We start from the raw sequence: 27,324 nt of genomic DNA, 5'->3' as shown, positions 1-27,324 counted from the left end.
CGAAGCATATTACTAGAGCTACACTACAGCCCGTCGAGCGCGGCGGTGGAGCTACCATTGACCTTTAGCGTGACCACGTGACACCACGTGACAACATGACGTCAAAGCAGAGGAGAGATGGGCTGCCGGCTCGCGCGGTCGGCCGCGGCGGTGGAGGCTCCACATCAGAGGCGCTGCAGCTGACCACGTGACGCTACAGCAGCGGTATAAAGCTGAGCTTGCCTCGCTCTCCGGGCACTTACGAGGCGGCCAGGTGTTGGGATGCCGCCTAGAAGCAGGGCTGATTTGAACGAGAAGCGAAAGCTTCAGCGTGCCACAGAGACCGATGAAGAGCGGGATGAACGTCAACCAAGGAAAGCCATGTATTACCAAACCTAGCCATCAATATGCTTCGCATCTGACTAGGCTTAACCTTAGCTAAGCCTCAGCCATTTTTTTTAGAAGGACACCGCACCGGTGTTGGATTTCTGTTAGTGGAGTAACGCAACGAGCGCACCACAAGACCGCGCACAGTTCTTACCACCACGTAGAACTTGGTGCCCGGCTTGAAGCTTTTCTCGCTTCGGGCTGTCGATATCGTGTAAGGCGAGCTGGAGAAAACGGCCTTCTCATTACGCCCGGTCTCTCGGATGCCCGTGGCCTCCTCGGTGACGGTTGCCTCGACCACAAGGCGCGCGCGTGTGCGGAACAGGGCGTCCACCTTTCTCTCGTCCAGCCGGGCCACTACGTCGGCGCGCGTCAGCAGGAAGTCGGAGTCACCGTCCACAAGCTGCATGGTAAGGCATTCTTAGTAAAAGGTAGGCACTCATTGCTTGTAGTTTCTCCTAAAGAACAAAACGTTGAAATAACGGTTTGAGCCAAGACAGTTGCTGCCTTTTGTACGACGCATCCCGATATCAAGTACTTCTTGTTTGACGGAGACAATGAAGGTTAACAAAGGAGAAAATTTCCCAGCTCAGTATGGACCAACCATGAAGTTATATGTAAAGCTGTTAATGGCCTCGTGAAGGCAGGACACAGAGAAAGCATAGTAAGGGAGTAATTACTCATTCACGTCAACTAAAGCGCCGCCATACGGCTGCAAAAGGGAACCTATACAGCTTGCACTGAAACTTCGTAGTGGAAGTCAAATCCATCCTCGTCCGGGGCGCATTTTTTTTTTTAACTACGGGTTTTATGTGGGAGCTCTGTTCGTTTCCTTTGTGGCTATATGGCTGCGCTTGGGTGGATATGCCAATGAGCAATTACTCCCTTATTCCAAATCTACTCCGCGTTGAGCTATTCTTGTAAACTTTGAACCACAGAGGAAAAATGATGAGAGTACTGTCAAGAACAAACAAAGTGCGAACAAGAAAACTGAAAAGCAAACACAAAACCAGTAACATGTTGGCTCCTGGAGATGAAATACAAGCCAGGTTGATTAGCAGTTCTAAAAGAGACTCTTCGCGCCTTCGATGTTATATCAACGTGCGCTAGTATTCGCCTTTGCCCGGCTAAAATATTCTCAATTTACGGTTCATGTTTCAATTGTTTTATTCGCGTTTCGTTTGTTGCTGATAGTACACATTAACACTGCGTGTTTTCCACTATGCAGTATGATGCATTGCCCGTGACGTAAAGTTGTTGTTACGCCCACGGCTTGTGTAAACGGTGTCTCTTTATAGGTAAACGATGTCTCGCTTTTAGAGAAATCACTTGTTTGGAACATATGCCGCCCTTGGTGTGAGACGGAAGACCGTGGTGGTTACCCGGCATCGGTGCCTCCTAACAGGGTCTGTCTGCGGTGGCGCTGTGGCTATGCCAAATGTCGCCGGAACGAATGCTGGCCATGGCAGCTGCGCTTCGTCGGATGCGAAACACGCAACACGCCCGAGCGCTGTGCGATGTCAGTGCGCGTTAAAGAACACCCAAGTTGTTGAAATCAATCCGGGACCCTCCACTATCGCGTCTCTCGGAGTCCACGTGCAGTTTTGAGCCCTTAAACGTCACATACCGTACCATAGCCACTTATATGCTGCGAAATTTTCCGCGTGATGGATCCGTACACGGATACTGAGTACACTCAGAGGTGGCTCAGAGGGTGATTTCGAGACGTTGGTTTTGGCACTCATGAGTGCTTTAAGGGCAATACGCAACGCTACATTCGTCAAATTTGCGAGCAAATGGCGGTTTTACCCGAACGTCAGGCATGCGATTCCATTTTTTCTTTCACATCTTACAACCGCATTGCAGGCGCAGGCGTTAAGCAGGCGTCCAGTTCCTGTCTAGCTCACGTCTAACGCGTGTGGCAAAATATTGCTTTAAGTTTCATTTAGAACGTCTGCGGATGCGTCTGCGGATGTGTGAAATTCAGAATGCAAACTGGACGATGGCAACGCCTTTACTTTTTTCTCTGTTTTTCGTCTGCTCCGTCAACAGTGCCGGCGCTATTTTCGCTATAAACGCTGATAATTAGTTAAGGATTCCGGTGTTTCATTCTTTTTCTTTGGCTTCCGATTGGATAATGCATATTGACAGTACAAAAACTCTAGGGTTGGAGGTACTAGGCGATGGTAAGGGAAAAAGAAGAGAGTAGAAAATTACGCGATTGTTTCGTGGCTAAATATTGCGCCTTTACATCGCGCAAATCGTTAGCGAGACAGGGAATCAAGTTCCGCACCTGTTTTGGTTCCTTGCTCGTGCCGATCTCTTCCAAGGCGCCGAGCTCGTTCTTGGCGGAAAACCGGAATGACACGAAGCCACGGACGGACTCCTGGTTGACAAACCTAGGGGAATAAAATTACATGCGGCTCACTTTTTTTCGGAGTCTAAGCCGCGACGATAACATCGCAGGAGAGCGAGAATCTTTTTGTCAGATATTTTGCTCAGAAAAAGCAACCCTGGTCGCAGATGTGTCGCGGCGTTATTAGGCATGCAGCTGGTGCGTGGGACGCAGCTGCCGCCCCCGTACCACGCCTGCCGGTAGCCGATCAGAGGCCGAATAAGCAGCAGTGAGGCATGCACAAGAAGAGAACATGATCATTGCCGAGCACCTCTCAGTCGCAGTCTTCGCCTGCGGCGAACCCTTCTGTTTCTTCTTCATGACAAAATGCATTGCGCGTTATCACCTTGAGGCGTACTGGTGGTGCCAACTTCCCGGCAGGGGAACTCTAGACTTCCATTCCTTTTATTATTGCTCTGACTTGATTCAGTGGCTGTGTCGTCCTTCTCGCTCTGTTCATGCCTTAAATTCCGGCAGCCATATTGGGTTTCTTTCAATGGTACACCAATGCAAACGACAGCGTACTGAAGTATGAAGCAGATAAAAAATCCGTGATGTTTGAAACAACTCCGGAGGCTGGACAAAGCGCAGTACATATAGCTCAGTCGTTGCTTTGGTGCGTAAAAATGAATTTATTTTTTGAACACCTCACCGAAATTATTACGAGGTAAACTAGTCGCGTAGTCGGGTAAACTAACCGCTGCGAATTAAGCCACGCGGCATGTGTCTCATAACTCACAAACAAAAAATCATTTTGCAAAGTGCACTACGCCTCGACAGTAGCCTAAAATTTTTGTAAATAGCGTTGCGCTGCGAAATAATAATTTCACTTTCAAGCTAGCTGGCATTTTAACTGCATCTCGCTTTCTGTGTCCGAAGAAAGACAAAAAGCACCTCCTATTCCAATAATGTGGCACGCAGTTTCCTTCGGCAAACTGAAATTCCAAAGGACTTACTTTGCTCTGACTTGTATCTTGATGTCTTGAAAATCACGCAGAATGTAGTCGGGAGTGCCTATTTGCACCGAAAATCTTGGAAGTACTGAAACAGAAAATTATTATCTTAATCAATTCTTCTAAATAAAAAAAATTTGAATTTTTCTAGCTGATTCTTAAAATCAGTTTTTGGTTGCAATGAAGGGCCGCAAACTGTGGGAAAAGTGCACGTTATAAACTCCGACAATTTTCAGCCTTGTAAATGACGTCATGTGTCTTCTTTATTAAACGCTGCTGTTGAATATGGCAAAAATTACAAATACATTCGCCTTTCAGAAAGCCAAACCTCATTTTCCTCAAAAGTCTCCGTCACAAAGCGCTGTTTATTAAAATGCAGAAACGTAGAGTAGTCTTGAACACTCCCAGAAGGGAGCAGTTGTTTACGACGGGCAGCGATGCATTGGAAGTTGTAGACGAATGAAGAACAAGAATGAGGTGGAGTTCATTTCATGAGGTGGAGTTCATCACTCTCAGGTGATGAGTAGCAGTTTGCCAATATCCCCGAAAGAAAAAAGTATACGACAACTGTATCTTACCAATTAACCTATGGGGCAAAAACGTAGAGGCTAACGAAAAGGGTTCAACTGGACAACGCAGCGAGCTATGGAAAGGAAAATGACAGCTGTAACAGGAGGCAACAAACGCGAGTTAATCGTATTCTAGTCGAAATCGAGAAGAAATAGGCTTAGATAGGGCATGTAATGCGAATGCAGGATAGCTGATGGTCGCTATGTGTAACGCAATGGATTCTACAAAAATGCAATCGTTGCAGGGGCCGGCTGAAGTCAGGTGCACGGATTTAATTACGAAGTTTTCAGTGATAAGGTGGCCGTAACTGACACAGAAGAGATAATGTAGAGTCTTTGTCCTGCAGTAAGCCTAATCAGGCTGATGGCGATGGTGATGATGACACTGAGTCATGATGATTCTTGCTCCACATGAGCTAACACAGTTCACATGAATGAAAACGGGTGACCTCTTGTGCACACTTTTGTCGCCGCTCAAACCAACACTGTGACCATCAATTGCGCCTAAATAACAAAGAATGTGAGTCATTGCGATCTGGAGAAAGAAATCACTGTGTACACAGCAAGATACTCATACAAAGCTTGCTGGAGATAACTAACGCTGCACCTTTAAAGCTGCATTCTTATTAGCTTTTTAGACTATCAAGACAACTTTCTTGATAAGGGGATAAGGACTGATAAGGTGAAGGGAACAACAATTCAACGAAACAATAAAAAGCAGCAGAGAAAATTACAAAAGAGCTCAGTCAAGTTTCGCTGCCGTTGTACAACGCGAAATAAAAAGAGCAAAAACAATATTAACGTCTCATATCCGGAATATCATTTCAATTTTCTAGTTGAACTCGACAGATGTGGTATTCACAACTACATGCGGCAACGCTTTCGATGTCCCATGTCCCTACTTTCACTGAACAACACTGAGCCCAATGCAAAATGCATGTTTTTGGAAGGGGGGTGAAGGTAATCATTTCTTCCCGTTTTTGTACGGCTATGGTAAGCAAGACAAGGAAATTTCATAGATCTCACGCGCCGGCCGAAAGCCAGAGTCGGTATGCGCGCTTGGCTGTGCAGAGCTGTTACGCTGTCACGGCACGAGAAGCGAGAGAGGTATTGGATAGCCAGACACTGGACTCTTTCCAGGTTTAAGGATTCCATACTATGCTGCTTAATTCAGGTATGGCGCGGATGAAAGTCTTGTACGCTGATAACTTGACTTCAGGGGATGCCGCGCCAGTTGCATGCTTAGAAACTATTACTGTCTCCTTGCTTTCGCGCAAGGGTCCTTTACGTTTGCATAACATCTTAATGGGTCCGCAAATGTCAGTCTCAGCTACTTCTGTCAATCTGTCAGTCTGTCACAGTGGTTCCCTTTAATCATTTTGAAATTTCAGAGGATTTTTTTTTTTTTGCATAATGTTCATCACAGTATTTTATCCTGATATGCATCCCTATTTGGAGGCACCAGTTTGTATTTTTGTTTAGTGACATATTTCATTTCATCAGGTCTTCAAGGTGTTCGTGTTAATATGTAAGGGTGTATCCCTCTTGCAAGCTAGTGATAGGCTTTTTGGGTACACTCCTAACTTCCTCGATATTGAAATTAAGGCATGGGTATTTGTATTTGTGAAATACTGCATGTTTTGTAAGCTTCAGCCGTTAGGTGCTACGTAAGCAACAAAAGACGACCAACATGACATCCGTTTCGTCTGCTGGTAATGCAACCTTTCGGTTTACTTTTATTTTAATCGAAGCAAAATAATTTCATCCGGCTCCTGCAGTAACGATAGTTCATGTGCGCCGTTAGGCCGCAATACAGAGGTGTTTAGAGCCTTGGAAGCTTGAGGAACTTTACGATATCCTCGATAGTAAAGGGCATCCTTAGTCTGTTACGTTTATGAAATCCACTCACCATATTTTTCCACAGCGAAAGTCGTTGTCGTGTTTTGCTCAAACTGCAATACAGAGCAGAAAAAAGAGCTAATGTTATGCCTGTTTATGCGCGCTCAGGTACAAGCTCCAAGTCAATGTCAGCGATTATGCTTGATGTTCTTTTCCTGAAAGCACGAAGAAAGGTACGCTGCAGCGGTCATCGCGAAGGGTCTGAAGAGATTGTATCTTTTTCATAGTTAATTGTATTAAATTCGTTTTCTGGGACGACCTAGTTCTTTTTTTTTAAATTAATGACGCGGACTTTCTGCGCTGGTTGTTTCCCCCAATTATATGAGACGAAACAACGGCGCCACCGTTCGTTTTGTGTACAAAAGAGCCAGGCTTGTTGTCCCCCATGCAGCAGTAGTTTGTGGAGCATGGAGGCACGAAGGTCTCGGCCACTATATATGTTCTTTATCTCTCATTTCAGGGTAAAGGAAAAGTAAAGTACAGGGGCGATGAAAAGAACGGCAAATATAGGAGGGCCTGCGCGCTCCGCTGTTGGCAATTCTATTCATCACGCCTTTACTTCGACGGTAAGAAAAAGAAGCTACAGTCATCCGCGATGCATTCTAGGGCACCCCTAAAGACTTTTCTCTTAACAGCCAGGAAAAATCGGTATAAAAACAAATTCGAACAGCATAGCGCACTAACGCCGCGTTATAAGGGAGTAATTAGTCATTGGCATCCACCCAAGCGTAGCCATACGGCTACAAAGGAAAGCTTGGTAGAGCGACTGCTCCGGTGAATCGGTGGTCCCGGGTTCGAACCCCGGACCAGGACGAATTTTTCTTTACCTGCGAAGTTTCTGAGAAAGCTGTATAGCTTTCCTTTGTAGCCGTATGGCTGCGCTTGGGTGGATGCCAATGACTAATTACTCCCTTATTACAAATCTACTCCACCTTGGGGGATTTCCCTAAACATTTGACTAACGCCGCGTTGTATGCATTCGTTATGACGGCAATTAATCCTTTCAGGCGCCATTCGTCATTTCGATGCAAAACAATATTTTTTGTCCAAATATACCCAGGCCTCCAGAAAGACAATTCGTTAGTTTTCCAACCGAAAGCTAGCATGGTTAATTTTTTACAAGCATGTGCAATACTTCTTAGGAACTGTAAAAAGAGTTGGAAACTGAAATAATAAAACACCAGGATTTATGAAATTAATACCCTAGAGAGCTTAAAATCTCTCAGCAAGAAAATGGCGCAGGACGAGGTAAGAAGGTCATTAATTGCTGCAGCCGCCAGTCGTCAAGAAAACGACCCCTGTTACAAGAAGAATGATGTAGGATCTCGAAAGGAAGAAATTAGCGCACGGTATGAGCCCACTCTAAGAAAGAGCTGAGTCAGCAGAGCACAAAACTGTGTAAGAAGTGTCCTAAAGGGTTAAGAGAAACAACGGTGTCACGCACATGTGTTGAGGCATTATAATATTGTGCACAAAACTGTTAAGAGAAAAGAAAACCTACCTTGTGTCCGTACCGCATGACCAGTGACCACTCGCCGAGAACGGTATGCTTCGGCACTTCGAACTGGTGGCTCAGCATGATGTCCTGCTTCGGATTGAAGTCCTTGGCCTCCAAGACCACGTTTTGAGGATTCTGGAGTCACGAAGCCGCATAGAAAGAGAAGGGGACGCAAGTTCTCGAACAGTGCTGAGCTCGTCAAAAAAGATAAGCAACTTGCTGAAGTGATTTGTAGTGCAACAGCGCAGCGCGTCGAGGCCAAAGGAAGAGAAAGGACGAGACCCTTTGGACGGAAAGTTTGCCGTGCCGTTGCGCTCTTGCACTGCAAATTATGTCTGACCAACGTCCCCACCTGTTCGCTTTGTATTGCTGAACTGACCATCCTGTTCCATGCTGGTGCTCAAAAATCGACCGGTGGCGGGGAAAGCCATCAATGGCAACGAGAAAAGCTGCGCACTTAGTTTATTGGGGCCCGACAAGAACCTTAAGCGCTACGAAAAAAAATGACAACCTTGAGCTTGCAGCGTTATTAACAGGAATGGTGGCGTTTCCTGTCCTCAGTCAATTCCTTCTTTTATCGCAGCAACCGGCCATCTTTGTCTTCAGATTACTGGCTCAGCCGACCGACACTAGGTTTCAGCCTGGAGCATCACAATCGTCCTCATCAGCCCTATAATGTTCACCTAAGGGCCAAGGGTTTTAAAACAGATTTCTCAATACACCTGTCTTGAGCCAGTTGCAGCCACCTTATTCCCACGCGAATTTCCCTCTTTCGTGCGCTCCTCTGACTCGGTGATACCCAGTGCTGCTACGCCCACTTGGTACCACAGCTTGGTACAACAGCACACAGTTCCGGTATTAAGCATGAAATGATTTCAGCTCCTCTTCTCGGTAAATTAAGGCCGCCAACATCGTAAGAACCTGAGGTCGAACATGAGAGCGACTATAATCGAAATACGCCGAAACTTCCCTTCCTAATGGTATTCAGCAGCCTTCAGCCGGAGCCTCTCGCGCCGCCTGCATAAGTGGAAGCCTGCAGCTCTACATATTCGTTATGAGCAAAGGAAAAACAAGTGACCGTCTCAATTCTCAGTGTATCCCTCACACGCGCCGTGAGGGATGAACAATGGAGTGAAAGACGGTGGCGCCGCATTAATTATGACCACCTAGGGTTCTTAACCGTATAATGACATCGTACAGCACACTGGTGTCTTCTCATTTCGGCCCTGTCGAAACGTGGCTACCACCACCGAGAATTGATTCCAGGTCCGTCGAAGGACGAGCGAGCGTTACGGCGCTTCAAACCGTGAAGGGATCGATTGAAAGCAGCGAGAGGCGTTAAACGCGCTGTCTAGGACGAAAAGTGAAGCTCTGAAGGCAGGCAGTGGCATTTAGAGCAATAGCGGCGACCCGCGCCAGCCATGCGCTGAAGAAGAGAAGGCGGTGTCAGCACGTGCCACACAGAAACCTGGCACCTCTATAAACGATCCTCTTTCAAGCGGTTCACTGCCTGTGCCTTGGCTACTCCCCCGTAGAGAATATATGCCATTTTATTTGAGGCCAACCAACCAACCAACGCTGGGACCTTCACCTCGGCAGGAAGCCACCCTTGCACCTACTTCGACCATCATGTCGACACACTGCAAAATTACCGGGGGAACTTAAGGAACGTGTGAGTAATGTTAAAACATTGCAATTCTATTTGAATTCCACTCCAATATTATTTTAATTATATTCCAAATCAATTATAATTTTGTTCAAATTCTATGCTAATTCTATCCTATTTCTTTGTACTTGGTGCAGGTGTAAGTACTCGTATTAACTATTACTGCTTCACCTATCATACTTTCCCGCCTTTGATGACGTCACACCGTTTCGACCAATCGCGAGTTTTGCAACGCCGCTACTTTTTGGGCTACGCCGGTTGTTCGTGTGGATGAACCATCTAATGCTTTCGAAATTAATGCGGTCATGGTAGTGCACGCTGACGTCTCCTCCTGCTCTGAATCCGGCGCTGGTCATACGGGTCATCACACGTCAAAAGCGGCGAAGCAGCCGAGGGCACTGTCTCTCGCTAAGAAAAGCTAATTAAGTCGCTCGTGACGCAGGCTCCAAAACTTGTGTAAGGCTTCCACCATCTATGAGGCGCCCTAGAATCCGCTACGCCTTTTCTGTAATGAATTCTGTGCTTATATCTGCTCCCGATGACGAGACAGACTGCGAATTTTATGTGTGTGCGTGCGTGCGTGCGTGTGCGTGTGCGTGTGTGTGTGTGCGTGTGTGTGTGTGCGTGTGTGTGTGTGTGTGCGCGCGCGCGTGTGTGCGTGTGTGTGTGCGTGTGTGTGTGTGTGCGTGCGTGCGTGCGTGTGTGTGTGTGTGTGCGTGCGTGCGTGTGTGTGTGTGCGTGCGTGCGTGTGTGTGTGTGTGTGCGCGTGTGTGCGTGTGCGTGTGCGTGTGCGTGTGTGTGTGTGTGTGTGTGTGTGTGTGTGTGTGTGTGTGTGTGTGTGTGTGTGTGTGTGTGTGCGCGCGTGTGCGTGTGTGTATGCGCGCGTGAAACAGACCCTGTGCCTATAGGAAGTCGCTTGATCACGTGACCGACTTAACGCAGAGATCGGAGAAAACATGTCATGTTGCTCGCAAGCCTTCGCTGCCCTCAGAGTGAAGCAGTCCTTCGGGCGCTACAAACGGAATAGAGCATCATGCGTCAGCTTTGAAAGGAATGTTTAATGCAAAGTTACCTTCGAAATGAACTGCTCCCACCTTTTACAGGGCAGTTCTTCAAAAAGGCAACAAAAAAGGTATAGAACACGACAGAAAGTGGCGGGACGAAGTTTGCTGATAATCTCTAGCAATATTTGACTGGCTAAACAACTACGCAAGAAAAGGGGCAGGGGTTGTGGTTGTGTGCACTCCCTAAAAGTTTTCCTTATTATGAGCGCCATTGTGTATTTACAAAATAAAAAACGACTTCAAAATTAATACACACCCGGACTTCAAGCTTGAACGGCGTAGAGGACGGCACCAGAGTTCCATTCAGAGCAATGAACCTGATGTTTACTGCGTCAAATACACAGAAGGAAAAAGGAGAAAAATCAGTTTCAGAAATAGAACTGAAATATCTGCAGTTATTTCCAAATAAACTCGCGGTGTCCAGCCCCCAGTTAACATAGAATACTTTAAAGCGAACATGCTGCATGCTTACACTCCCGGATCTACAATTATTGCGCGTAACATAAGCCTTAAGGTATCTTTCGCGTATATCAACGCTTGAATGCGAGCGTTCCTGGTCTTAGGAATAAAACCATGTTTTCGGGCCTTTAGGTTCAAGATACTTCCGAAATGTTGAAAAGAGAAATGCTGCTTGATTCGAAGACAAATAAACAAAGCGTTAATAGGTTCACTATTTGAGATGTTCACTTAAACAATCCTAACTCAACTGTAGCATGATTATCTGGCTCGCAGACTGCTCTGGAAACAATTTTTTTTTCGAAGCCACCATTCACGAGCCCAGAGATCGATACTTACCGGTGGATCCGGGGTGGTAAATGGGCTTATCCGTCTGCAGGAAGAGATGGTCTGCGGATTCTCTGCTCACCGGTAGCAGCACGTCACGACTCCATGCTCCACATTGCACAGACAGTTTCACCATCGCCTCCTCTTTCGTGAGCTGCAAGTCGGGAACGTCGTCTGGCCCGACCAGTACTTCGGCGACCCTCGTAGAGCCTGTGAGCGCGCGCATATTCTTCCTCAGCGTATATAGCGGCTTGAAAGCGCATGTGTAAATGTTGCCGCTAGTATTTCTATTGTTGTTGCTAAAGCTAAAATTGTTTAACGGGCTCGGTAAGCTGCTCCGTGATCATAATACGTTGTGACGTAAAACCGCCGCGTTTGCCTTTTAGGCAATAAGATGTGTTGTACGGATTTACATGAGCTAAAAGGTATATGAAGGATGGTGCCGGAGCCAGCGTTGTCGCAGAGTGCCGTTTCAGATGGGCCTACGTCATCCGGCCTATGCGGGCCACGTGATTAAGCGGGCGTGTGGCTATGTCCGTAGAAGCTTTCATTTTAATTATTACTGCTATTACTATAAAGGTTTTCTTTGGTTCTTGAAGGCCCACGTGGTAATAAAAAAAAACAATCTAAAGCATACGCTGTAACATCAGTATTGAGTTATATGCGAATCTCTGAACTCAGAGGTGTGGTAAAGGTAGTGTAATCTCCGTTGCGCGTTTTGTTCTTATTTAGAGAGTAAGCTACCCTGATTTATGGCAAACCCGACCTTCTGTCGGGACAACTCACAATAAATAATCAGCTGCACTTCGTAGCTTGTGCATCGGAACCAGGGAATAGCTGGGACAACTTGGTGTTATTGGTTTCAGTACCAGGTAGCGGATGTTTTATTCCCTGTTTGCATTTCTTTTAAAACGACAACACAATGGCCTCAATAATGCTGTCGCGGGCACTGAAAATATAAAATTATTGGCAAAGTCAGGGGTTACCGTCGTTACCAGAGGGAATCGGCAGTGTTAACTTCATTTATTTACTTCGGATGAGGTAAATCACAGCCCATTGGATTGTGAGTATAGCGAGGCAGTTATATTCTACTTGAGTCAACGTAGGCTGGCGGTCGCCTAGAGTATAGATACCTCGGTTTGGAACAAAACATCCGACTAGTTCGTGGGCACCGGTGCCAGCTGCTGTCCGGGTATCCCGCCGGTACGAGTATGCCGCCGTTGGATGAGAGCACAGGAGGCCCTGACTCCGCTTACACTTCATTACCATAAAGCTGTCACGTAAGCTGCTGTGACTCAATAATGAGAATCACAAGTACGACCACTCGCCGTTCCACAAACAGAAACATTCAGCTCGCACCCACCTGGTGCCACGTCCACCGTCGTCCGAAAGAAGGGGCCGCGTGCAGGCCGGTTCCCGGCGAGCGAAATGACGACCTTCTGGGCACGGCCGCTCGCCATGGCTACCACGGTCTCCCTGGCACCCAGGCGAAGGGCGTTGGGAGCCACGACGACGCACTCACTGCGCACCACGTCAATGGGATATTGGCTAAGGAGGAACAAACTGCACGAATAGCGAATAAAAAGCTGCGATTATATAGAGATATACCATCTGCCTCGCTTGAAGAGGACCCAGGCTCGAATTCCGGTGCCGCGCAATTCTCCACCGCATCAAAAAAAAAAAAAAAAAAACCCGCGTCGATGGAATTCCGCAAGGCCTAGGGTGCAGCCTGATCTCAGTGACCAGAACCAAAAACGCACTGCCTCACCAGAACAGGATTTGGCCACCTTGGTGTAGTACGTGGCCACAAACTCTCCCCCACCAATTATCTCTCAAACTATCCACGAATACACCAATTAACCTTCGGCACCCAGTCCCCAGCGGCTGAGGGGCAACAGAGAGAGCGGCGGTCAGACCCTTGACTCAGCGGAGAGTGCTAAGAACCTCCGGACCCGGACAGGCGGCCAATAAAAACTGGACATGGCAACGTTCAACTCTAGAACCTTATCCAATGAGGCTAGTCTGGTAGTGCTATCCGAGGAACTAGCGCGTATTAAATGGGACGTCATCGGGCTTATTGAGGTTAGGAGGAGAAATCAGGCGTATAAAGTGCTAAAGGGCGGGCATGTGTTCAGATGTCCTAAACAACTGTAGAGATGGAATTCCACCGTCATCATCGACTCCTTCTCGGTCAATTTCGCGCTCGCACGGAAAATGCTGAATCGTGTTGTATTATCCTGAAGTACTCATTTAGCGAATACACGAAATGTTTCCTGAAAAATCAGCATAAAAATGCGAGCACCCAATAATGAAACCAGCATTTAAGGCAGAAAGCAGGGCGTTTAAATAGAGACGACATAGTAGTAGCGCTAAATAACAAGGACGAAGGGAGAGAAGACAACATAAACGCTAACACACCAGCGTCTGCGTCGGCTTCTCTCCCTTCGTCCTTGTTCTTTTTTAGCGCTACTACTATGTCCTCTCCATGAAATCAGCAGCCGCGGAAGCTGAAGCAAACGCGCGGCGTGGCCACGGGCGGGGCGCAGCGAATACGGTTGCGGATATTGGTCACCGCCGACAGCGAAGCATCGCGTCGTCGCAGTGTGTCAAGAATATCGACCAGTGGCCGTCCGACAGCTCCGCTCAGTGACGGGTGACAGGCAACGCCGTCGGCCCACGATCACGGTGTTGTCGGCGTCGGCGTAGTGTGTCAAAGGCAAAGACAACGTAAAAGTCGCGTCCGCCGACGGTCTTCTGCCGACTCAAATCTGCTAGTGTGACCTCGCCTTATGCACGCTACGGTAATATTCTGCGTCTATCTTTTCGCAGCCGCGTCGTCTGCTCCTTGCTGCAGACGACGCTCTCCCCGCTCCCCAGAGAGCACCATGGGCAGGTGAAGCGATGTCGTTATGATGTATTTGTGTAGATTGGGGCGGGTGTTGGTCTGCAGTTGCCTCCAGTCCCCAGCTTCCTGCTCTGTCAGCTGTTTGTGAGGTGGTGGTAGGATTCGACGCATGAGGCGTTGGTGATGGAGTCTAGTGTTGTAGACTGTGGACATGGATTGGATTAGCTAATGGTTGGGGGAGATGGATTAAGGCCCGCTCGGCTTGTGTAACCTCCAGCTAGGCCATCCTCAACTTCATTCCCTTCCAAGCCTGAATTTGAGTGGGTCCAAGTTATCTGATATTGGATGGATGTATTTCAATCGATGTTGTCCGTGACTAGCGGGAGCAATCTTATATGTATTCTGCCTGCAAGGAGGAGCCGACTAGTCGCCTGTCAGTCGGTCATGATGTGGTAGGATCGGCCTGTAGCATTCCCGTGCTGTTTGGCTAAGGCTATCACCGCCACTTCTGCCTCCACTATGGTGCAGTTTTGTATGGAAAAGCTGACGAGATCTTAACAGTTGGGTCCTACTGGGGTAGCTACCGCTATGTTCTCATGTGGAGAGGGATATAGGGCTCTGTCTACGTAGACTGCCCTACCACTCCTACTGTCGTTTGTCTTATGAATTCTCTCCGGTCTCCATAGGGGTGGGCGGACATGTTCTTGGGTATTAGAGCTACGTGCACACGAGCTCTAACTGCCAAGGGAATGTTGGTTCTAGATTGGACTATATGTAAGTCGGCCGGGTATCCGACTCTTCGTAGGATTTGTCTGCCGTTTCTGTTGTGAGCAGGCGTTCTCTTTTGGGGTAGGAGAAAGGCCTCTTGAATTTGTTCAGAGGTGTTGTGGATGCCTAGAGCGTCGACCTTGTCGTTGGCGGTGGACGGTGGGAATCCGAGCACATTCTTGATTGCTGTATGGATGATGGCGTCCTGCTTTGAGGAGCGGTAGGTAGGGGAGGCTGTATGCAACTCTGCTGATGATCAGCGCTTGTACGAGTGGCATAGTGTCTTCAACTCGCATTCCCTTCGGTGTTCTTGCTACTTGGCGTATCATTCTCAATACTAGGGCGATACTAAGGAACAGCAGTTCACAATTGATAGCGAGGTGCTGGAAGTAGTAAGAGAATATGTGTACTCAGCGCACGTAGTGCCCACTGATCCGGATCATCAGACGGAAATAACTAGAAGAATAAGAATGGGGTGGAGCGCATATGGCAGGTTCTCTCAGATCACGAATGGCAGTTTACGAATGTCCGTCAAGAGAAAAGTATAAAACAGCTCTACCGTACCGGTACTCACCTACGGGGCATAAACGTGGAGTCCAACAGAGAGGGTTCAGCGTAAGTTAAGGACAACGCAGCGAGCTATGGAAAGAAAAATGATAGGTGGAGACTGGCAGAGGGCAGAGTCGGGGAGAGAAGAAACGCGGGTTAATGACATCCTAGTCGGTATCAAGAGGGAGAAATGGGCTTGGGCAGGGCATGTAATGAATGCGAAGGCAAGATAACCGAAGGTCCTTAAGGGTGACGGAGTGGATATCAAGAGAAGGCAAGCGTAAGAAGGCAAGGCCTGTAGGTCGTGGCAGCCAAGCAGGATCGCCTCCCAGTCTTCCCGGGTTGGGTTGGAGATGGAGGGAATAGCCGGGTAGGAGGGGTAGGCCCACACCGTGTGATAGGGGTCCGAAGACACCGCTCTGTCCTGTGATAGGTGTCCGAAGACACCGCAGGTGCCGCGGCACCTTCTCTGCCATGCCCGCGCTGCGACGCACACTGCTGCTCGCTGCCTTAGTCGAAGCGTGTTAGAGAATGTCCCGTGACAGCTGTGGCACGGAGTGACGCGAATAAATGGGCGTCGCTCAGCACCCACCCCGGCCGGGCAATTGTAGAGTTGCCCGAGAAATGGCCAATGTTTGCTGAGACACATAACCGACGGAAATCGCGTTTTCGAAATTCTAGGAACTGGTGTGGCTATTACTATCAGCCAGCTACAAACCTGTAATTGGAGTTAATAGTTAAAAAGATAACTATTATAATTTGATAACAAGCTAACAAACTTACTTATTGAAATGAGGTGTCCGGTAGTAGTGGTATTACTATGCTGGAAAAGCTTCATTGTTATCTCAGAAAGCCTATTTTAAAAAATTAGTGGCGTACCTCTGAAACGCCTACTACAGTCTACAGAAGCAGGAGCGAGCGGCCTTTTCTTTAGGTTCAACAGGGAAGTAGGAAGGAGGCATTGGACCACGCAGAAACGCCCGGATTTTATTGATTCCTTCCGTTGCAAGCGTGATTTCTCAAAGTGCCCGGTCGCACATGGAATTATTATTACACACGAAAAAGCTGCACGATGCTTGTTGTAGCGTTAAGATGAAACTTAAAGAACCGCGCTGACGAGTGATGTGTTCAGAAAATCTGTGTAGAGTCCCTGGGTTACACATTAGACGACCGTGTATATTGTTACATTGAATAGCCGTTCCTCTGCTGCTTGCTTTGCAGCAAATTCAATTCAGGCAAGTTTTGACACATCTGGAAAGATTTGCGGCTTAAATAGCTTACCAATCGCAGTGCATGAAGTAGCGAGAAATATTTCTCAGCGCTGTGTAACTTCTTCAAGAGTGATTTCTTTTGAATAAACTATGCTTTGTAAACTGTCAACATGCAATTCTTTTAAATATTCGTAACACAAAGCGTCCTATCCTATTCATTACTTATCAAACGGAACAGAAATTTGTTGTTAAGAACGCATTTCAGCCTGCAAAAGGACTCGTTTGGTGCCAGCGAAGTATGCTAACTAGTCCCATACTTCGTAAGGTATGGAGGCGACACCTAGGCATTCAGGGTTACCACCCATGCCGACCACCAGACACACGAATCTGGCTAAGAAGTACTTGAAGCTGGGCTTGTTGGTGCATATTCGTGAAAGGCATGAGAGCGCAAAATGGCAGCACGGACGAGTAAAGGAAGTGAAAGGCTGTTTCTTGATGCATATCAGTGAGAGGTGATTGTCTGCGATCAAGAGCATGGATAAAGACAAAGGCAATATGAATCCTGTTGAAAGTAAAGCAGCGCTCGTCCTGTTCCCTTACTCGTCCGTGTTGCCGTTTCGCGCTCTCATTTCTTTGACGAACACGAATCTCAACCTATGGGCCCCAATACCGGGCGTTGTTGGCGTTCATAGCCGACACCGGCCTGCAGATGTAGTACGTATCACCTTCTTACACCGAAGGGCATATTTGCGCGATAGTAAAAAAAAAAGTGCTCATACAGCGCTCTTTAGTCATGACGTGCAACCAACCGAGGGCATGACACTTAAGAAGCTAGAACGGTTCTAAATGATTGTGGCTAAATAAAGAAAATGTCTAAAATAAGATGTTTCTGAGACCACTGCAGGACATGAGTCAGCATCAGTGTTATTTTAACAGAACGTACCAACGAGTACGTTTTCACGCTATTTGTAGAATACATTTCAGTCATAAAAAAAGTAGGAAAAACACTAAATGAGGTTCCTTGTGCAATTATGCCTGCCGCGGCCGGAAAGCTCGCCATATCAAACAACGCCATATCGCCATATCAAGCAACGGTATCGTGTACAGGTCAACATGGAGTCAAGGACTCAAAGAACTCCGAAACTATACGGCTGCACACGGAAGCCAACTTTCAAAGCGTGTCGCTATATGCTCTCTTCGCTCACCGCCGTTCAGTCTTTGCTCCTGGCAGAAAATATGCGCAGTCGTCCTACTTACACTCTGGCTGATTTCAAATTTCAAACACCTTTTATGCCCTAGAGATGTAGGAACGGTTTGCATGGGGCACGGGTAGTCAGTCCTTCAGTGCTGTTCTTCAGCTCAGGAATTTAGGGATACTGGCAAGGGTCTGAACCACCACTTGGGCATCGCTTGGGCTTAGTTTTTTTTTACAAACTGCGCGCTGTAAGCTTGATAGGGTGGCGACTAGCAGTTGCGAAGAGTTTGGTCGCTTAAGTTCTAGCAAAGAAAGCAACTTTTAAGGACATAGTTAAGGAAGGCCGGTTAAACCTCAAGTATTCTTTTCTTATTTACTAGAGTCCGCCTAGAAAGAAAACGGACTAGCAGCAACATAGCATAGTGGGCGAGTTGGTATTGCATCTTTAAGGAACGAAACAGCGCAACTAAAACGAAGGACCAAGAAAAAGAGAGACACGAACACGCGCTGACTTACAACTGACTGTTTTAATCGGAAAACCACATATAAATATAAACCACATATCTCTAATCGCTGCGTCACAGGCTCACGTCGTCATCGCAAACTACTAACATAAAAATAAAGGAAAAACCATTGGCGAAAGGTAAACACCTACAGGCTCCCACGCTTTTCCAACAGACTTTCCACGCTTTTCCGCTTAGACAAGGCTATCGAAGTGCTGCTCACACATGAGTCACCTTCTGTGCAGATATGATACGCCTCTACTACTTCCCGTACCAGTTGTTCTTTATGGCGATACAGCACAACAGTGTTGTCAAAGTACGGAGTGCATAGGCAGGATTTGCAATGTGCAGCCAGTTTTGACGAACCGGAGCCACGCAAAGAATTAGCGTGTTCCAAAAGGCGTTCGTTGAGGCACCTGCCTGTTTGACCCACGTAGAAAAAAAAAAAAAAACGGACTAGCAGTACTGCCAGCAGTCATGGTAAAAGTGAGCAAACCGCCACCAGGTTGCGCGGCAACCTTGCTCTTCCTTTTAGCCCTCGGCTGGTAAGGAAGATAGGCGCAACGTAGAGTGAATAAAATTTAGTAATTTAGGATCACTTGTGCAATATTACATTCGTAGCGAAAGCAGTCGTATCCAGAACTCATCAAAACTCGTTTGCCTTTTTCCGTGCAATCTGATCGCCAAGGCCATTTTTCTTGGCCAACTTCTTGCAGCCCCTGTGCATCCTATGCCGCACATTTATTTCTTCAAACAGTTCTGATTCTGCTATGATTTATACTCAGTTTATGATTTATTGTGAAGCCCTAAGAAAAATAAAATTACTTGGTTAGTTTTTTCGCAACAAACCTGAGCAGCGTTAAGGTGAGCCCTACCCTTAAAGACCTATAATTTGGGCACCGTTCCTTCTGACGAAGGACACAAACTGCAGCCATGACGATGACTCCACAAAATTCCGTCATAGTGACCAGGCGCGAAAGATGCGTCACATGCAGTTGCGCTCATCGTTGACTGACGACGAACGCATATTATTAGCCGTTGCTAACGCAGTTTGAGTCGCTACGAATACTTAAGCGACTGTGACGTCGAAAATAGGAGTTATTTGCGAATATGAAATTGTTATTACTCAGTACTGTACTTATCCTCGCCGCGCAACAGCAAACATTGCAGAGAAATGAGCACGTTATTAATATCACGCTGCAAAACTTACTCATTTGCCCGGGCCCAATTTGACGGTGATGCGATGAGCGCGCAGATGGCCCAGAAGATGCGGGCCGCGTTCATGTTGGCGGCCGACAGCAGAGTGAGCCCGAGGCGGATCCAGACGTGACTAGTAGACCTCGCTGGACAAGGAACTTCGGCGCGACTCGCTTGCACCACGAAAACGCAAGAGAGGGGCAGTTCTTTGGCCCACGCTATCGCCGCGAGATAGAAGCGCGAGCGCTAGACTTAGGTTACACTGATTTTAGAGAGTCCCCTGGAAAAGCCGCACTCTTGGCCGTCTTCTAACTGACCGTGTCGCAAGCTGGGTTTTCTTTTTCAGCGCCTGAAGGGCTTGAAACCCTGCGGCTCAGAAGAGGCGGCACTGAGTGAGAGGGAAAAAACGTAACTTCGTATGCCTACCAATTTGTTTTTGTGATTCCCCTATAATTTTTCTGAGAGATTTTTTAAGCAAGGGTGAACAACTTCACTTGCAAGAAGGTGAATCCAGAATCGTCTTTTCTTGGGCTAGTTGGTTTTTCATGATGTAGGTGTTATCAGTGCACACGAAACAAGGACGGACAGGAAAAGGGCTGTGTTTCGTTCCCTTTTTCTGTCCGTCCTTGTTTCGTGTGCGCTGCTAACACCTACATCGTGAATCCAGAAGCTAGAAAGACAGCCCATACTTTACGTGCTTGCGGAGGCTACGATTTTGTTTTACTTCCTGCTAAGGTCGTGGCTGTTCTCCTCTTAATACAGTGTAAGTCCCTATACCACGCTTTTTCAAGGAGGTTGCACCCGGTGGTTCATAATGCACCCTCATTTGGTCAACAGAAAAACAGGCGGCCGACGGTTGGTTGTGAACGAATACTAACGAGACTAAGTGGCTTTTTTTATAGAGACCACATCTGACAATGAATCCATGACAGCTTTGTTACCTGACTAATTAGATCATACACAATTGAGCTTTGACAGTTTCAGATCAAGTGCGTTAAAAAATTATTATTTGCACCATGCTTCCAGCAAGAATTACCATTTCAAGAGGGACAGCTCACTGTCGAGAACGCGGACTCGTTTTCATGTACCACCCGCTCTGGTGGCCGCGCAACCAAACAGATACGAGTTTTGAAGCAGATTAGGCAGATTTTGCTTATACGAGTCGCAGCCCACGTGGCCGTCGGAAAATACAATAGTAATTGTGAAATCCGGTACGTGCCACTTATAAGTTTCGTAGGGCAGGGCATGTAATTCGAATGTAAGATAACCGCCGGTCCTTAAGGGTAACGGAGTAGATTCCAAGAGAAGGCAAGCGTAGCAGAGTGATTGTAGCAGCGGATTGGCGTTGAGCCTCACGTACGGCTGCATTCTGCTGCAGACGCTTTTTCTCGCACTCACGAGCACGCCGAATCCCGGATTCTGACTGCGCCTGATCGAGCGTATCCGGCGGTCGCGCGTCTGCCATGGCTGCACGCCGCGAATTCGCACGGCATTTAGAGAGTGCCGTACCGTGTCGTTGCATAGTACATATGTCAAGTGTCCCACCATGCCGTTAACTAAACCATCAGCCACGTCCCCATTCGGGGTATGCACGTAAAGCATTCCTACGCCGAGCATTGTATAGAGTAGCCCGCGAGATCTCCGCTCTGATCAGCCAAGGATACTAAGCTCCCTCGGGTGCGTCAGGTGCGCTCAGCTTAACCACATGATCTTGCTATCTTTTGTAGAACAGCAACAACAACAACACGATCTTGATGCAACACTTCCGCCAGCACCAACACTCAACAGGTAAATGGACCAATAATGGCCGAGCCCCGCGCGACCTCCTCTATGAGCCTCAAAGACGAAGCGAGCAGCCACGAGTCCGTGAGGAACGCCCAGGCTGCATTCTAGTTGTGGCTCGGGGACTTTAACTGCTACAACGGTCATGCTCGGGTGGCTCTGGTGGCTCGGGTGGCTCGTTCAGAGCAGACTACCACATGGAGGGAGACCGACGTGTTGCTCGTACAGCTGCGACCTGGCGACTGCCAAGCCGGTTTATTGGCTTGGCTGAAGATGGATGAATGTCTGGCACAGTTTCCAGAGCAGCTGCCCGTTGCGCCCCCTTTTCTTTATGATAAAAGCAGGCTAGAGCTGCATCTCGAATACTTTTTTGCAGTCCTCATCATAGGTAAGCACTCGAGGTGGGCGACGCTGGCGAAGAAAGGCCGATCTTGGCGTTGGAACTGGACGGCCTGTAAGCGCTCTGACTAGTGTGCTGGGGACGCATTGGCCTGAGGAGGAGTGCCTGGTGACAGTGGGTAATTTGACAACTCCTCCTTGGAATCCCCTTTTGCAGAGAGGTCGTGCATTTGTTGAGTGAGTGGTGCTGGAGCCAAAGTATCATTTGGTGGCTTCCCTGCGCCTTCCATGTGAAAAACCTCTGTTGTCAACCGAAGCTGCTGTCTATTTATTCGGTACTCTGCACCATCTTGAGTAACTACTTTATATGAATGTGGTGCGACTACGTTCAGAACTCTTCCTTTGGTTATCCACCTTTTGCTTTCAGACGGACTACATACCACTTGTGAAGACGAGGTAGACAGCTCTTGTGTCCACGGTGCTGTGTGTGCTTAGACACAGGGCTACTTGGGCATGTGCTGTAGTCTGGCAGTCCACAGCGCAGTCGACGCCGCCATCAAGAGTTCAGTTGGTGTTCGTCCACATTGTAACGGTGATGTCCTGTAGCTTAGCAATCCTCTGTAGAGGTCTCCACCAGGTTATCCAGTCTTTTTCATTATTTGCTTAACAGTCTGCACACCTATCTCGGCAAGCCCATTTAAATGTGGAAAATTCGGGCTTGAAGTGATGTGCCTGAAGTCATAAGTAGCCGCAAAGGAAGCAAACTCCTTAGAAGAAAAGTGCGGTCCATTGTCGGTCAGAATCTTAAGTGTTATGCCATACCTGGAAAAGATACTGGAAAGCTTGGCAATGACGGAGTGGGCTGCACTGCTCTTGACCTCCTGAACCTCAGGATAGTTTGAATAGGCGTACTAAACAACAACATAAGTTTTGTCTGCAAGCTCACACAAGTTCACACCCACCGTATGGTGTATCTGGAGGTGACTGCATTATTAGAGGCTCTTCTCTTTGGGATACGAATGAACCTTGCTTGCCTCACAGCGCTCGATCATCTCCCTAATGTCGTCTGACATTCCTGACCACAACATCAACAATCTAACTTTTGCTTTACATTTATTGACACCTAGGTGTCCTGTACGTAGTCTATTTAACATTTCTGCTCGGAGAGCTTGAGGTATGACAAGTTTGCTGCCTGTAAAGAGTATGCCGCCTATCACTGACAGTTCCTGGGCAAAAGGCTTGAACTGTCCAGTAACAGGCTGATGGTTGATAAGACCTTTCATGACCTTTGAGAGAACTGGGTCCTTTACGGCCTCTTCAACCATATGCTTGCTTGTTTTTTCGCTCCGAGTTGTTTTCTTTTCGCTTCCCAGAGTTTAGCTCCTTCACTAGGCTTTCCACCACAGAAGCGATGATTTCTTGTGGGAAACTCGCCCTTTTCAGGCGCTGTGACTGCATCTGCACACTGGCCGAGGCTTTACGCTGACACGATTTGTTGAGGGACTCACGTATGCAATTTAGGGCAATCCCCCTCTTTACTACCATTGAGTGGGCCGAATCATATTTCAAAATGTCTTTTTTGGTACGCGGCTGATACACCCAGCAGACTTTATCCTTATCTAGACTCAAACAAATGTCAAGGTACTGCAGACTGCCTTTGATAGGATCCTCACACGTAAACTGCAGACCGTGGGAACAATTTTCGAACACCTTGATCACATTTTTTATAGCATTGCTACTTTGGCCACCTTCTACCGATTTCATAACCACATGATAATCATCCACATACCTGAACACTTTAACAACAACAGATTTTTCAAGGCTGTCGCTAATGCGCCTGTCACAATGGGCTAAAAAGACGTCGCTTAAAATGGGGGCAAGGCAGGAACCAATGCATATGCCTTCTTTTTGAAGAAAAGACTGTCCGTTATGAATAACAAATGTTGATGCAAGGTAAAAACGAAGCACTTCTAAGAAGTTGTCAACAGATACACCCGTCGAGTTTTGAAATGCGACAGCACCCGATGCTTCGATAAGATCTCTCACAGCCCACAGCATATCCGGCTATGGGATAGAATAAAACAAATCTACCACATCCAAAGAGAAAGCGTACAGGCTCTCAGAAGCTTGTCCCCTGTTCTTTAGGTAGCTTATGACTTCCGGCTACCTTCGAATCATGAAAGGATTCATAAAAACGAGCTGATATGCTTCTGCAAATATCTGGATACCGCACTTTGCCAGGAGTCCCTTTCCGTAACAATGGCACGAAAAGGCACCCCTTCCTTATGGGTTTTTGCAGAAAACCCATAAGGACCCGTCTCTTTTAGCTGCTGAGATACGTTTGCACAAATTCGATAGATTCAAACTCTCACATAGTTCGAACGCTCTCTTTTTCACTTTTGCCCGGGAAGAGGTAAAGTGAACAAAATTCTTATTGAATGCCTGATCGGCCTTTTCACGGTACAAATTATTTGGCATGACAACAAACCCTCCTTCCTTGTCGCTAACCAACAGGACTGTAAGAAATCTTATCGAAGCATCGGGTGCTATCGCATTTCAAAACTCGACGGGTGTATCTATTGACAACTTCTTAGAAGTGCTTCGTTTTTACCTTGCATCAACATTTGTTATTCATAACGGAGAGTCTTTTCTTCAAAAACAAGGCATATGCACGTCTTTGCATTGACCGCTGACATGGCCGCATTTCTCGGAATAAGTCCGAATTGTTCACTTGCGGCTAGCCCAAGCAAAGAGTGCTGCTTTCGCACGAGAAAGAACTCTCGACGGCCTCCTTTCCTTGACACTTCATTGGTAGGAGCACCGTGCCGCGGTGTTTGATGACGTTGCCTCTGTAGCTACGCAGCGCTATCTTGCTTTCTTTCGGCTTCACCTTCAGACCACGGCTACTCAGCCAGCTCTGAGGAAGTAAGTTAACTTGGGAACCTGTGTCAATCTTCACGTTAAGACTTTCCGCACACACTCGCTGATACCACCCAATCTGGGCCTTTCGCCTCACCGGACACTTCCAGCACTTCGAAGTTGCCGGCGTCCGAAACGCTTCCCGGTCCCGATTCGCGGACCACGCCGTAACAAGCCACTCTCTTACACCTGCAAGCTGCCGCATATTGGTTCTTTCGGCCACAATTGTGACGCTGTTGCCCATAGGCTGGACACTTCTTGGGCTCGTGACTCTTTTTGTATTTACCGCACTTCATTTGCTGCTTCTATGCGTGGTGCACAGTCTCCAACACCTTGTCGGACGTAGTGTGTCACATTTTTCTTTGTGTGGCCCCCATTTCCGCATATTGAACCAACTTCACCACCGTCTCCGTGGTTAGTGGATCTTCGCGCAGCAACCGTACTCGCTACCTGCTATATGCTGTGCCGTAGACAATTTTGTCGCGTATCATCGAGTAGCGGAGCGCTCCAAAGCTGCATGACTGGGTCTTGGTGTACAAGTCTCATATGAAGCTCTCAAATGATTCTCCTTCGGCCTCGACGCGGTCTCGAAACACATAGCGTTCATACGTTTCGTCAGTGCGCGACTTGCAATACCTTTAAAACTTTTGTGCTATACAGTCAGAGTTCTCACGTTCCTCAGCTGTAGAAATGTACCAAATACTTCGAGGTCTGCCGGCACCGCGACGTGCAGCAATAGCCGCCTTTTGTTTGGCACTTCGCGCCCTCTGTCTCAGCGGCTTCTAAGTAAAGCTCAAGTCGCTGACGAAACTTACGTCAGTTTTCGGCGATGTTGCCGGACAGAAGAAGACAGTAAGGTGGACGCAGGAGTTCTGTTGCTTTCACGATACCACTTTTGACACCATGTAACCGTTACAACGGTCATGCTTGTGTTGCTCGGGCAGAGCAGACCCAAAAAGCGAGGGGGACGCACGTGTTGCTCGTACAACTGCGACCTGATGAGTGTAAAGCCGGATTACTTGCTTGGCTGAATATGAGTGAATGTCTGGCACAGTTTGCGGACTAGCTGCCCGCTACAGGGACTGCTTACTTAATGCCATCTTGGATGAGCTCCCTATAAAATTTTTCTAGGCAAAGTTTCATGAAGAGTGTTGCGTGTTTTGAAACATATGCTCGGAGAGTTCAATTCTATCGTTGTTCTGTAGCCTTACCCGCACAAAACTAACAGTCATATGGCGACTTTTGATCCTGCGTGTCAGACATCTTACAGCGCCACTTCTTGAATACCGCTAACCTCCTTTCAATCAACTCTTACAATGGTCAAAACAGAAGTGCTTATTGTTCTTGCTTACTACTCTACGAATCTGAATATAAAATTGTTATTACTCAGTACTGTACTTATCCTCGCCGCGAAACAGCAAACATTGCATAGTAATGAACACATCCATAATATCACGCTGCAAAACTGACTTTTTTGCCCGGGTCCAATTTGTTGATGATGCGATGAGGGCGCAGATGGTCCAGAGGATGGGGCCGCGTTCATGTTGGCGGCCGACAGCAGAGTGAGCCCGAGGCGGATCTAGACGTGAGGAGGGGGGTTCGATGGACCGGGAACTTGGCGGCGACTCGCTTGCACCACGGAAAGGCAAGAGAGGGGCAGTTCCTGTGGCCAACGGGATCGCCGCGAGATAGCGCGAGCGCTAGTCTTAGGTTGCACTTGTTTAAGAGAGTCGCCTGGAGAAGCCGCACTCATAGCCGTCTTCTAAATGACCGTGTCGCAAGCTGGGTTTAGTTTGGCAGCGCTTGAATGGTTTGAAACCCCGCGGCTCAGAAAAACCGACCCTGAGCGAGAGGGGAAAAACGTAACTCGTATACCTACCAATTTGTTTCTGTGATAGCCCTATAATTTTTCAGTGAGAATTTTTAAGTAACGGTGAAAAACTTCTCTTGCAAGGAGGTGAATCCAGAAGCTAGAACAACAGCCCATACTTTACGTGCTCGCGGAGGTTACGATTTTGTTTTACTTCTTGCCAGGGTCTTGGCTGTTCTCCTCTTAATACAGTGTAAGTTACAATACCGTGTTTTTTCAAGGAGGTAGCACCCGGTGGTTCACAATGCAGCCTGATTGGGTGAGCACAGAAACAGGAGCCAGACTTTTGATAGCGAACGAAGACTAACGAGACTAAGTGGCTTTTATATAGGTACCACATCTGACAATAAATAGATGACATCTTTATTTGCTGACGTGTTAGACCGTACATAATTGGGTTTTGATAGTTTCAAATCAGGTGCGTTAAGAAATTGTTATTGTTTGCACCATGCTACGGGCAAGAATTGCGATTTCAAGAGCGACAGCTCGTTGTTAAGCACGCGGACTCGTTTTCATGTACCGCCCGCTCTGGTGGCCGCGCAACCAAATGCAATAGTATTTGTAAAATGCGGTACGTGTCGCTTGATAAGTTTCGCAGGGCAGGGAATGTAATGCGAAGGTAAGATAACCGCTGGTCCTTAAGGATAACGGAGTGGATTCCAAGAGAAGGCAAGCGCAGCAGGGTGCGGCAGAAAGCGAGGTGGGCAGATGAGATTAAGAAGTTTACAGCGATAGGATGGCAACAAGTGGCAAAGGACAGGGTTGATTGGGGAGACATGGGATAGGCATTTGCCCTGCAGTGGGCGTAGTTAGGCTGATGATGATTATGATGCTACAAAGCCAAGAATAGATCCGAAGTGATGGTTTTTCGAAATTTAGATTGCATGAAAGGCAAAAAGTGTAATAATTTCTTCTATAGAGGAGGGAGGGGGGGGGGTATTCAAAGCGCATCC

The 27,324-nt window shown here is 47.5% G+C and overlaps 1 protein-coding gene across 2 annotated transcripts in view; it reads right to left on the bottom strand.

Annotated features, from left to right (window-relative positions):
* The window catches only part of LOC149341833 (complement C3-like), an 82,257-nt gene extending 56,186 nt beyond the window's left edge, over positions 1–26,071 (bottom strand). For both annotated transcript variants that reach the window (XM_089544062.1, XM_089544063.1), the window contains exons 1-10: positions 25,972–26,071; positions 19,475–19,679; positions 12,557–12,714; positions 11,206–11,403; positions 10,667–10,737; positions 7,684–7,815; positions 6,193–6,235; positions 3,718–3,802; positions 2,660–2,765; positions 521–769 (exon numbers count right to left, since the gene is read on the bottom strand). In XM_089544062.1, the coding sequence (XP_089400188.1) occupies positions 521–769; positions 2,660–2,765; positions 3,718–3,802; positions 6,193–6,235; positions 7,684–7,815; positions 10,667–10,737; positions 11,206–11,403; positions 12,557–12,714; positions 19,475–19,679; positions 25,972–26,044 (1,320 nt within the window). In that variant the 5' untranslated portion in view covers positions 26,045–26,071. The remainder of the gene's footprint in view (positions 1–520; positions 770–2,659; positions 2,766–3,717; positions 3,803–6,192; positions 6,236–7,683; positions 7,816–10,666; positions 10,738–11,205; positions 11,404–12,556; positions 12,715–19,474; positions 19,680–25,971) is intronic.
* Between the last annotated feature and the right edge of the window lie 1,253 nt (positions 26,072–27,324).

Source organism: Amblyomma mixtum, chromosome 5 (assembly GCF_055824585.1).
Source record: "Amblyomma mixtum isolate Tamu chromosome 5, ASM5582458v1, whole genome shotgun sequence".
NCBI lineage: Eukaryota > Metazoa > Arthropoda > Arachnida > Ixodida > Ixodidae > Amblyomma > Amblyomma mixtum.
This window is presented reverse-complemented; position numbering and strand designations above follow the sequence as displayed.